Source organism: Myripristis murdjan, chromosome 16, assembly GCF_902150065.1.
Source record: "Myripristis murdjan chromosome 16, fMyrMur1.1, whole genome shotgun sequence".
NCBI lineage: Eukaryota > Metazoa > Chordata > Actinopteri > Holocentriformes > Holocentridae > Myripristis > Myripristis murdjan.
Genome location: NC_043995.1, coordinates 2,876,222 through 2,890,000, shown reverse-complemented (window position 1 = coordinate 2,890,000; position 13,779 = coordinate 2,876,222). Strand labels below are relative to the sequence as shown.

Here is a 13,779-nt window from a genome sequence, read left to right as displayed (position 1 = left end):
ACCCAATATTCTTTTGCAATAAATTAGGAAATTACAGTGTCAAAATTACCAGTGTTAAAACCATCAAAACAAACCTAGCCTTGAATTCACAAACGTTAAATTAACATTATTGCAGTAGTAACAAAAAAAAAGAACAAAACAAAAACAGCAACAGAAAATTTAAAGACCCCATGAAACAGACGCTTACTTCCTTGATTTTATGTATTTCCTGTTGAAACAGGAAGTTTGGGCGGGACGTGGTGCAGGGAAGGATCACTCACAGTTTGGCAGAGATTATTATTTGAAGGGACAGGTGGATGAGAGAGGATGTCTGAAGATTTGTGAAGGTTTAATTCACATCCATTAGTGCAGGATGATGTCACTGTTTGAGAGACTTTTACAGGAAGTAGAAGTCATGTGAGGTCATTTCACGGGGAAAAAAAATACCTGATTTTTTTTTTTTTTTTTTTCTGAAAGAGAAAACTATACTTATGAAAATTAAAATGATATATTTGGTGATATAAAAGTCAGATCAGTCATCAGGATCAGACCTCTTGTGTTTAAATGCTTGTGAAATGAATGAGTGGTTTTCATATAGGCCATCATGTGAATGAAAGAAAAAAATGCATACTGAGAAACACTGATTGGTCAATCCCTAGTGGAGGGTAAACCCATTTAAAGGTACAGTCAGTAATCGTTTTATTGTTAAGATCACCAACAGACCATAATACATCAGCAGGCGTTCACAAGTGGTGCTGATCAGTGGTGGTCACTCCCCTGTTTCATCAATGGCCAACAAGAACTCAGGCTCTCAGAACTAATTTGCAACAAACTTGACCACCTAGTGGCTGAAGATATCAGACAGATAAAGCTAACTGGCCATAGCTCCAGCTTGGAGATCTGTGAGGGTCGACCAATAAGGAATACTTCACCACTTCAGCTGACATCTCAAAATAATGTTGTTTGTAATTCCACCCTATCAACTGGCTAATGTGGTTACCACAGGGAAAGAGAGCTCACTTAAGGCTTTGCTGAGGACCAACATGATGTAAATCATTTGTTATTATCCAGCTTATTTTGGAATACAGTTGTTAAAGGTTAATCGAACTTCTGTTTCTTGTGCCTCACCTCTGTTTGATCCAGCTTCACTGGCTTATTTGACGATGCTGAGGGAGCACTTCCAAAAAACAGTTTGTTGAGTTTGCTAACCAAGGACCGGAGGTACCTGACTGGAAGTCTCGCACAAAAAAAAAGTAAAGTGGTTGTGTCCGTATTTCCGTTAAAAATAAGGTGGATAGACCTCTCAGTTACCACATGTCAACACAGCTGAACACCTATTTTGGAATTTTTGGAATTTTGGAATCTCCACCACCATCATCAAAGCACCAAATGAAAGAATATCTTCCAGAAGCTTGGAGAATCTATGTCGAGCCCACAAAACACCACACACTAACAACAACATGCAACAAAGATGGCAAATAATGATCTAAACGAGACAGGAAAGTGCTAGCTGACCTTTGGACATGGCACTGTCATGTTTCTATCCATCCAGTGCGTTGGCGCTTTGAACGCTTTGTGATGTGTTGTGTCCTTGCAGATGGAGCTTGGTGCACTAGCGCACTTACCCATTGGCGTGCCCACTCCGTAGGCTTTGGAGTCGATGAGGCCTCCGATCTGGGTGAGGTTGCAGTTGCGCTGCGTGACAAACTCGATGGTGGTGGACTCCATGAGGAATGCGTAGTCCGAGGTGAGCACGCGGTGAATGCCCTCCTCCACGTTCTTCACCATCACCGAGTGCCTCCGACTGCTCATAAACTCCCACATCTTATCGTACGTGGAGATCTTGGTTTTCTATCAGGAGACAAAGGACAGCGTTGGCAGTAAGAAAACCACTAAGCCCCACTTTAGAAAAGGAGCAGCATTCTCAACTTCGCTTTCGTTTCATTTATTCTTTTTAAAGCCGACTTTGGTGAATCAAGTTTGAGTTCAGTGGTTAATGAGGAATTATTTATACTCAGTTACTGCAAAAGAAAGGAAATGTGTTTCCGTGAGCTTTCATTAGCAGACAGTGAGGGAAACAAAGATAGGCAGTGTGCTCACATCACTCATTTAAATACTGGCAATGCACACAGGTCTATCAGAGCCTGCAGAACCATTTACATCCAATTATTTTCTAAATTTCATTAGGGAAAACATGCCATTTGCTTCAAGAAAACTTTGTGCAGTTCCAGCAGCACTATCCGTTCTCTGGGCCAGTCATTATCTCTGCTGAGGAGAGTGTATATTGAACCAGAACAGCGTGCTAAAGGACAGCACTGGTGTGATTTTTGCATGATGGTCCGTCTCTGCTATCTATGGTGCCGCTATCGCCTGAGCAGTCGCACAAGTCATGTTGTCAGTGGTTGTGTGCTTCACTTTCTACACCTGTAATCTCAGAGAAAAATCCAAGGGTGCATTACTCTCCAAGGGAGCAGATTTGAAGGCATTTTTGAAGCCATTTGAAACCTAATTAAGTCACATCTTCAAGGTCCTGCCCGCCATTATTGTGTGTAATGACTTTTTGTGGCTGGTCGATATTTTAGATCAACTGGGTGATTTGCGAAGTGCCTATCAGAATCTTTCGGAGTCACCCTTGACAAATCAGGCGATTGAGCATGCAAGCTTCAGACTGCTGATAAGGCGAGAGCAGTGGCTGTGAATACATGGAGAGTCAGATAACCACCTACACTCGAAGTCAGGCACAGAGCCGAGGTGGGCTTCCCTCAGCCGCGACACAGGGATCCGGAGCTGATTACACTAAACCATATGAGAGATGTTGGAAAACACAGCGGGTACATACTATGAATAGGTGTCAAACCAAAATAGCAAACGAGTCAAAAATAATCCATCCATAGCATTGCTGAATATGTCAGATTGGTTTTGTGTAGACAAACTGGATCTGAATATTCTAGCGGCTTCAATAATTAAAAAAATATCACGTCCAAAAAATAAATAAATAAAAAAACACTCTTCACTGTCTGATCCTCTCAAGTCATCACCTGCCTGGTAAAGTTTTCATTTTTCATTTCTTTGCTCCTGTTGGAGAATCACGTCCGCTTTTTCCGAGGCGTGCGGTGTCCCGTTCTGCGCGCGAGGCAGAGGCTGATTAGGACCGAGCACAGGCTAATCCTCTGATCGCTCTGAAGTGGCCCAAGATTAGCAAAACTATACAATCTACTCCTGTATCCAGATCTGCTCCAAAGGATTTCAGGCATGTGTTGTATACCTACAGAGAACACAATCACCTTCTGCAGGAGAAAAAAAAAAAGCGCATAACGGCTTATTGTGAGATTCCAACACAAGCTCTAAAAGACACTCAGCTGGGTTTTAACCGCAAGTGAATGATGTGGGGCGATGAGGAGAAGAGAGTCGGCAAAACCACTGTCAGCTCTAATCAGATCAACATGGGGGAGTGAGTAATACTCTCCATTACTGCTTGAGTGAATCTTCACACGGTATATTAACTGGTTTGTGTCAGATTACATGTGAGTTGCTTACACTATAGGCTGCAGTCGAGGCTGAGATGATCTGGTGTCTCCACATGCATGTGAGTGTTCCATACAGGCCACTGCAAGGCCAATTTCAAGGCTGACAGGCAATTATTTGAGGTGATATTTAACATACTTACATTTGATCACTGTTACGCCAATAAATCCCACACAAAATCAACACTGAATAGATTTTTATTCGTATCTGGCTGGGAAAACCTCTGAAACCCGATTTTTTTTCTCTGACATTCTGACTTTTTCATGAATGGCCCTATTCACCATAAAGATCATTTAAAATCATATCTACAGCAGAAATTCTCTGTAATAACTGTAGGCTATCTTTGACCACAAAGCACTACAAGGGTTTAATCATTTGGAATAGATTATTGTGATGCAATCGAATTTGTTTTATACTTGATGACAGGAAACACATGCATCTTGCAGTCCTGTTGAAATAGGGACTCTGGTGGCTAAGTGGCTAATTGGCTAAATGTCATACCCCAACCCGTTATCACTAATGCTTCTATTGATTCATGGTTGAAGTGATGAACTTTTTTCAGATACTTCACACTAATCATCAAAACTTGTAGGTGAGTGACGTATAGGACTCTTTCATGCTGGTCTCATTTTGGCCTCCATTAAAGGGACAGTTCACCCATTTTGAAAAATGTGTTATTATTCCACTTCCCCCTCCAGCTGTTCTGTAGGACAGTAGTGGTGCTATCTTCCTCTCATTGTTACTGAGTGCTGGATACTGGCTGGATGCTCCAAATGCTAACTGTTAGCCTCCTGACACTGAGCTGGACCTCCCCCCAGCTAACATTCTGAAAAATAACCACCTTAATCCACTCAAAGAAGGTTTAACATCACTTCACTTTCCAAAAACAAAATGCTCATACAATGTGGAAAATATCCCTTTGAAAATTATTGGTATTGAACTTCACATGCATGCAGAGGGTGGACAAAATAACAGAAAAACTTAATAATGTAACTTAATGTAATCAAGTAGCTAATGCACTGCTCACACCTCGGCCTGTTACTATTACATACACAGAGAGGATAAACACCATGCTGTCAGAATAAAGGAATCACAGCCAGAGTGATGGAGCACAATATGGAGCTCTGTTTACGTTTATGTTGCTAAACCCTGGCACTTAAATAAGTAGTGTGTGGCCTAACACTTCCATGAGCTGCCACTGATCCTCCTCCTGGCCTCACGGTATCACTGTGAATTTTTTTGTGACGGACGTTCCCACAGTTCAGTCAGTTTAGCCTCTAACTCTGCTAGTTGTCTGATGTTGCTTTGGAAAACTCAAATGAAAGTGCTTGTCCAAGCTCTTTTCAAGCTCACACACACACTGCTGATTAGAATACAACTTCATTACTGACCTAAGTGGCTTCCATAATTGTGATTGAGTTCCTTCAGAGTTAAAAGACCTGTTTTGTATCTGCTCTGTTGTCTCCTCTACATGTGTGTGAAGTCATTCTAATAACCATTCAGAGCACAGGGTCCTGACACGGACTTCTGCTCAGTTTGTATTTTATGCACCAGCCACTCATTTAAAATCCCCCCAAAACAACGCAAAGCTCCAGATCCACAGAAATCCCCTCTCCAGACACCATCAGACAGCTCGGCAAAAATTTCTGCAGGAAGTTCAACTTCACACCTGAAAACAAGAAATTAATTGTTCTCTCCTCTACGCTCCTTGAAGTTGTGCAAGGAAAGGGGAGGGGGCTAGGTCAGCAAGTCCTGAGACACATTGATCAGGTAACAGCCCACAATAACTATGGAGCCTATTTTCTGGCCAATACTGCAGACTCAACAAAATAACAAATCAAAACTAAAATTGGGCTCCAGGACCTTGGGGATCAAGAGACAAAGTGCACAGTAATCATCCCAGTAGTATAAAATAAGATAAAATATAAGCAGAAAGCGCCTTCATTTCACAAGATCTTCAGGATGGTGCCTGTAATTAGTGCACAGTAACCAGCAGGAGGAAAGATTCTCACTGCTCTTTCATCATTTGCACACAAGCATTTATCTTAACTCACAATTCAGAATCCAACAACACCACATTACCTTCTTTAAAGGAATCATTTGCTACATTTTATGCAAATAAATGTCAGTTTTACGACTGTCAGTCATGGTTGATGCCATGCAGTGATTCAGCCTACAGTTAGCATTTTCATTTGCGTGCTCCGGTGCACAGAGAGCGATGTGTCGTACGTTTCAGGTTTAGATGGAATAATTAGAAAAAGAGCTGGGTAGTTGGCATGAGGAGCGGTAGCCACCGTGGCTGCACAGACAAAGAAAAGAGCTCCAGAAACAGAAGCTCAGACTTCATCAGCGGAAAATCCAAGGAAAGGACATCACGATTCTGGACACACTGTTTGACTGACAGGTGATTTCTGAGAACTGCAGTGCAGAAACATGGCAACAGTGAGCGCTTAGAACCAAAGATGGAGGCAATCGCTAAAGTAAGGCAATCACCAACTATATCGACGTAACGTAAATGACACTGTTTGCATTTTGTTAGCGGAGGTGACAGTTAGTGGGGAATACGTGTGGCTATAACTGATCAGTTTGATTGTTGCTGCCTGATAGATCTGCTGCCTCTGCTCAAAAAAACTTCAAACTCCATCATTTGCACAGTGAAAATGATACCTCTACTTGTAATTACTGGGAGCATGACATGAATGCTTTTCCCCTTGCTGACAGTTAACATTTACGCTAAGTTCAACATGACATGAATGCAGCATTAGCATACGGTGACCAGATTTGTGGGAGCAAATCCGGGGACATTTGTGACTTGCTGACAAATACTAAACACAGCGGACATACTCCACAATCTGAAAGATATTATTATATGTCCAACTGAGCTGCATTCAGGGGCATTTCATAAGCATTTCAACACAAGACATCGGTGCAGCATCACTGATCTGACATTTAATTATATCATTTTAATGTTTTAATGTAGTTTTCTTGTGCATTTTTTGCAGAATTGTTTAGCTAATTTTCAAGTAGATTTTTGTTTATTTATTTATTTATTTTTCCATTGTTTGTACCAACATTCCAGTATTTTTCATTTATTTATTCATTTATTTTTTGCTTATATCATCTTTTTTCATGTTATTGAATCAAGCATCTGTCATTGCTGCAGCATCAACTGATCTGGCACCTGTCAGAAATCTACAACTTGAGGATCTCTCCTCCATTTTTGTGGGAGCCAGATTCCAACAAAAAGGAAAACTTTACACTTCCTCTAACACAAGCTCTTAAAGCGATGTCCCCTCATTTACAAGCAGACAGAATTCATGTGGTCCTGAGATCAAAATTACAAATCGCAAGGCGTCCCTGTCTTCAGTCGGGCGAGGGAGGGACGCGGGGACATTTCCAGGGACATCTCAGCCAGGGACAAAGCATCAGGTCTGGGGACTATCCTCATAAAGTTTGCAGTTATGATGCCTATAATGCTCAGCTTGTCTTTTTGTCACAGTAATAGAGGTGTTCATTCACTTCTATGTTTGGCATTGAGCTCATAGTTCGTGCTGCTGTTGGACTGGACTGCAGTTTATTGACAGCTGTTTCCACTATTCTGTCCCCCCTCATGTGTATAAATAGGGAGCACAGATAGATGATAGATAGATCACCACTCAAAATCATCTTGGGCTGAATCTACTTCACCATTTTGGGGCTTTTGTTTCCATGACAGAGAGGGAGTCAATGGACCAAACTTGGTGGATGGAGCGGCAAATACCACCATATGTGTGAGACTCCTAACCATCACTTTAATAATTAAGCACAACGTAATGAAGTACAAATATAACGTGTGTGTGTGTGTGTGAGATATGTGGGTTTGTTTTTTCTACATATGTTCGCTTGCAACGTCCTCATGCACGTGTGTTTGTGTGTGTGCGTTTGCATTAATGTATGTGTGCAATATGTGCGCATATATGTTCTTGTATATGAGATGATATCTTTGCATTTTGTTGTTGATGTGTATGGCAGCTCATGTACAGTATGTTTATGTATTTCTGTAGTCTGTGTGTGTGTGTGTGTGTGTGTGTGTGTGTGTGTGTGCGCGCCATTGAATGCCCCCTCCACACCCCCCACCCTCCTGACACACAAAGTGTTGTTCTGCTTGTCAAGACTCCTTGCTCACTGCTTGCCAAAGTGTTTTGCATATTTTTCAAAGGGCCGTAATCAAAGGAATCCAGATAGCGGAAGAAAATAGCGCACGGTTCTGTCAGCACAAACAACAACTTTCTCTTTATGGAGCATTCTCTCACGCCAAATTTGATAGATACTGTTTACGATACACTGTTGACACTACACACAAGTGGCTATAAAAGGAAAAACAATTTGCACTCAAATTCACCTCACGGTTGTTGCTTTATCAGTTTGTCCTACAAGGGAGCTGACTGCAGCAGCAGACATTTTCATCTACTAGACACCAACAGAGAGAATGTGTCAAATTACAACATATTCTCTAATTTTTATATATGTAACTTATGCTTCTCTCAGATATCACTAAACTTGATGACGATCCCTCTGGAGGAAAAGAGATCGCTGTAGCAGCAAATAGTAAAAGGGTGAAGCAGAGAAATGTAGTGGGTAAATCGAGCCAGAATAAATTGGGACTGTAAACACAGAGCAGCTGACAATTGTGACATGAAAATGAAACATGGTCGCTGGATCAAACACGTTCAAATGCTCTAGTAACAATTGATGTTTTTGGAGAAAAGTTCAATAAAAATGTTGAAGTATGGCAAATACAAGTTAGAGCATCATGAGGGGGTAAATAATAATTGGAATACCTAGTAATGTACTGACATAAAGAAAACAGGGAGAAAAAATTATATTACAAATTACATACAAAAAAAAAAATCTGTAGCTGACTATCATAAACAAGTTATGATTGATGTTTGTGCCTCTCCAGGTGTTTTTAGTCTAATCCACAGAGGTCAGAGATACAGCCCGGGGGCCAAACCTGGCCCCTGAGAGCGTCTCATCTTGCCCCCAAGATGTTTTGGAGGGAATGGGGGAAAACAGCAAAAACAAAAAACAAAACATATTTTTTCAACTGAAATATTCACATCCAATTATTATCAACTATCAGAGATTTCTTTGATGAAACTGATAATTAATGATTAATGAGAAATACTGATAAATTAATTAGACCTAGCACTACAAAGTATCCATCAGCTGGAAGTCAAGGAAAAACCAGCCAGCTCATTGTGTTATGTTAGTTTAGCAAACTGCTATAAAAAAAACAAAAAAACAAAGGTTGACATGAAATGTAGAATTTTTCAAGAAAGATGGAAAGAGCAGAATTTCTTTTTTTTTGTTGCATTTCTCTCTTCTGCTTTTTGTAATTCTATACTATGTATTTTCACACGCCAGCATGCAGTTCCGCATTGATTGGTTGGCTACAAAATGATTCATTTAAAATAATAAATCAGAGAGTAGCCTAAAATATCCATGTGTCGACTTGAGTCATATTGATGTTTGCAAAAAATAATCCGGCCCCTGTGAGGTCTCATTCGAACAACTGGGCCAAAACCTCATGAGTCTGACACCCCTGGTCTAATCCTTCAGAATAAACAAGATGACCTCAGCTTGCTGTGGTAGTCCATTAGTTTGGTAAATGTTTCACACAGCAAAACCTGAGGCAAACCATAATTTTTCAACCAAAGCCACAGAGAAGGAAGTCATTTCATCACCTGCGATGTGTACTTTGTAAACGCCCATAGCTGCCGCCCCTTTTCCACATGGTTTGAACCCATCAGTGCCCAGACTCTGTTTCATGATTGCAGCAGGGAAACAAAATCAGAATTTGGCCATGCCAGACTACCTCCAAACAAACCAGGGTTGATTTGGAGTTGCACAAAGAAACCTCTCTCGCAGCAAGGTCTTGGTATGATTAGTGTGTTCTCATATGGCCAAATAAACCCAAGGGTGAAACCACTCCAGCGTCAAATGAACTGCTCTAAACAAACTCGGTGTGAACGTTTGGAGGTGGTGTGATTTCATGCAAAGTCAATGCAAGGAGGTGAACAGAGTGACATGTACTTTGTTCTAGACAGCACCGCGGCATTTTGCTGATCTATCTTGAGCAAGGTGCAGTGAACGGACAGCCAATCATTTCAGACACTGGGTTACATATTTTGTCCCTTTGTCCTGATACAGTATGGGCCTGATGGGGACAAAAAAATTAAAGGTCAACATTTGAAAGGGGATAACCACACCTCCAGTTCAGTTTTGATGAAACTCGGAGGATACACGTTGACACTGATGGTCTGACACGTCCCCGATTACATTGTTATGGCATCAAAATATGCTCGCATGTTCTTATACAACTCATACAATTACGACTCAACTGTAATTTTACTTTGCATCCACTCTTCCCAGCTTCCCAGGTTTTTTTTACCCTGAAAAGCACCAGTGTTTCTATGCTAATGCAATCCCTCTACTTTCTCTGAACCCACTGCTGACAACCAGAAGCTGCCAGGAGTTCACTTAATCTCACCCTTCAATATGGAAACCCAGAGATTTGTGATGAGAGAGGAGAGGCGCTGAAAGTGAAATACTGACAGAGGGCAGGGGGAGGGAGGGAGGGGGTCCACCAGATTAAATCTAATGCTTGAAATCCGCAAACAATCAGTTTAAAAAAAGCGATGACGCCAGTTCAATGTGGAGGAGTGAAATAGAGACAGTTCCGCTAACAGACGGCTAGAAAGAGTTTTAAAGGGCAGGAGGACTCCAGGTGAGGATGGAGGTGCTTCGATCAGCAAAAAACCTCAGCTTTCGATGGGTCTGATGTCAGCGTGGGGCAAGGGGGAAACACGTATACCTGCACACGCAGACTGAAATACCTAACAGAGCGAGGAAAAGGAATAAAAGAGCCTCTCTGTTTGATTACAGTTCCACAATGAATGGGGTGAATAAGTAGAGGCAACGAACACGAGGTAACAGAGAGCTGGCTTATTTCTGCTGGCTATTCTGCACCATGGTCATCATGTCAGACAGCAGGTAAAGCATGGACAGGTTATCTGTGTAACGCAGCAGAGGGAATGGTGGAAAACTGAGTTTAAATCATCGAACATCAACCCTTTGTATTTCGCCATACTAAATAAAATCCATTTCTTAATAGTTTCCACATGTAGTATCTCAACCCTGTGAACTTCATTTTTCACTTTTTTCACTTTAATTTCCCATTAAGCAGCTTCAAATGTCACATCCATTTTGTATATCTGCTGTTTGCAGCGCTTCATTTAAGCTAAATCACACTTACATTGAGTGAAATATTCAAACCCGAGATGCCGTTGTTTTATAGCTGCAGTATTATATTAAACAGCATATATCTAAATGTCTTGTGCATCATTTTAGAGAACAAAGTTCTGTGGGTTTGAACAAAGCTAGGCCATGCAGCATGCATCTGGAATGATGAAGCCACTGATGGGACTGGCAGAGTTGAACAGGTTTCATGTCCGTAAATCATTACCTCATTAATCGTGAGATATTGGTGTAATTATATATTAAATGCAACATTAAATGAGACCATTGGCAACTGGAAGCCTCTGTAGGTATCTTTACTGCTTTTTGTATTGCACTCCACTGAGCTTGGTTTGTGAGGTATCTGCTGTTTTGCTCTATGACACAAAGGGATGTTGCTTTATGGCAGAAAAATAGAAAACATGCTGCTTTTCCGGTAAAAGTGGATCAAACGTGGCTCCAAAAATTCTCAGGCAAATGATGTATGAATATAATATGCAGCGCTGCTCATTCGGCTACTTGTAGAAAGGCAAGTTCATCTCGGTAAGGCATTCATGCTGTTACATGAAGCTTATGTCAGCTAACTAATAAATTTAATTAGACTTGATACCATTTGGACGGATAGCTAAATGTGTGTAAAGGTGGAGAGTAGACTAACTTTATGGTGACCTTCATTAAGGCAGCTAAACAAGCTTCATCTGCTACGGTTGAATGTCAATATGATCATCTGAGTTTTCATTTATCAAAGGTGCACTTACACCTTGAGAAACTGCAGCTATCAGGGACTCTCACTTTGAAGCAGCCGGTTTGAGCACGATGCTGCTTTGTCCACCAAATGAAATCTTGTTGGTTACCTGCATCCTTGCAGTAGCACGTTTCAATACAGGTCATCAAAAACCTTGGTCACGCCCCTTTCACATCTGATACTGACGCCAAAGGCATCAGACGTTCTTGCTTCTATCACATGGTTAGGGTTACTTCAATCTCCACAGGCTTACGCAACAACACCACTTGGCTAAGGTTAGGGCAAAGTTAGGTTTAAGACATAAAACCACTTGGTTAAGGTTAGGGAAAGGTTAGGTTTAAGACACAACACCACTTGGTTAAGGTTAGGGAAAGGTTAGGTTTAAGACACAAAACCACTTAGTTAAGGTTAGGGAAAAGTTAGGTTTAAGACATAAAACCACTTAGTTAAGGTTAGGGAAAAGTTAGGTTTAAGACATAAAACCACTTAGTTAAGGTTAGGGAAAGGTTAGGTTTAAGACACAAAACCACTTGGTTAAGGTTAGGGCAAGGTTAGGTTTAAGACACAAAACCACTTGGTTAAGGTTAGGGAAAAGTTAGGTTTAAGACATAAAACCACTTAGTTAAGGTTAGGGAAAGGTTAGGTTTAAGACACAAAACCACTTGGTTAAGGTTAGGGAAAGGTTAGGTTTAAGACACAAAACCACTTAGTTAAGGTTAGGGAAAAGTTAGGTTTAAGACATAAAACCACTTAGTTAAGGTTAGGGAAAAGTTAGGTTTAAGACATAAAACCACTTAGTTAAGGTTAGGGAAAGGTTAGGTTTAAGACACAAAACCACTTGGTTAAGGTTAGGGCAAGGTTAGGTTTAAGACACAAAACCACTTGGTTAAGGTTAGGGAAAAGTTAGGTTTAAGACACAAAACCACTTAGTTAAGGTTAGGGAAAGGTTAGGTTTAAGACACAAAACCACTTGGTTAAGGTTAGGGAAAGGTTAGGTTTAAGACACAAAACCACTTGGTTAAGGTTAGGGCAAGGTTAGGTTTAAGACACAACATCACTTGGTTAAGGTTAGGGAAAAGTTAGGTTTAGACAACAAAATGGAAACTGGACATGGTTTTGGTCACACACAAAAGGCAAATGGGAATCAAACTTGGCTCTGAAGATCCTGTGGCTTGCATGCCCGCCATCCTTTGTGGAATTTATCACTCTTCCTACAACGTCACTATCCTCCACGTGTCATACAGACACCAAAGGCTGCCTTTATCTTCGAATGGGTGCCTTTTGCATCAGTATCAGATGTCAAAGGATGCCTTTGCTGTTGGTATCACTCACAGACAGGTTTGACCATGATGCAGTATTTGACACCCTGGGAATGAGGATGAGCTGCACACACGTCCACAGTCCTACCAATGTTTCCATGCACCATGCACCATGAAACGACTTAGCACCATACGGGATTTGGTCAAAAAATTGTCTTCAAGGCTCGGCAAAATTAGAGAATGGGGTTGCTTTCATGTTCTGTTTTCCATGTTTATGGTGATTATACCGGGGTAGCACGCTAAATTTGTTAATTTGATTTTTTAAAACAGTACACACAGCAGTGATTAAACTACTGTGCACCTCCCACATTGAGCCTTGAGCCACCTAAGCCCTCTCTGCACTTTGCATGCTTATGGCTCCAACCTTTCCTGCTCTTATGGCTATTTTGTTCCATGATGTAGATACCACATTAATGCTACTTATGCTACTGTTTGCTCTTAATGTGAGTTGTTCTGCATGAGAGTATCACTTAGATGCCTAAAATGTAAAATGTAAATGTAGTCCACAGGCTCTTGCCAAGGTCAAGTGTGCAAAAAGGGGAAAGAGGTTGAATAAAGCACTCTGACATTGGATTAAATCTCACTGAAAGAAGACGGGCTTGGATTCAGTGCAGCTGAATTGTAATATTGCCCTCTACTTATCTGTTATCGCAGCATATGTAGCTATTTTCTTCTGACCTGTGTGAACACAAACAGATTGGATCATACACCCGTGGGCTGGAGTGAGCTGCAGAGTACTCACATCTTACTTTTTCTTCATCCCATCTCTTCTCTTTGCCTCCTGCCTCACACTGCTTTCTCTTAGGTATCAAGCTCATCATCTTGATATGTTTCATCTGCTTTCCCTTTAAATTATCTTTCAGGAGATATTTCTTTCCTCCTGTCTTACGGCTAATGAAAAACAATCCAGCCCTATGCTACCGGGCCAGATCC

At 41.1% G+C, this 13,779-nt stretch overlaps 1 protein-coding gene across 1 annotated transcript in view; it reads right to left on the bottom strand.

Moving 5' to 3' along the window:
• LOC115373660 (glutamate receptor, ionotropic, kainate 2) overlaps nucleotides 1-13,779 on the bottom strand; it is a 233,538-nt gene that overhangs the window by 30,612 nt on the left and 189,147 nt on the right. The window contains exon 15 of the mRNA XM_030072153.1: nucleotides 1,605-1,830. Within this exon, the coding sequence (XP_029928013.1) occupies nucleotides 1,605-1,830 (226 nt within the window). The remainder of the gene's footprint in view (nucleotides 1-1,604; nucleotides 1,831-13,779) is intronic.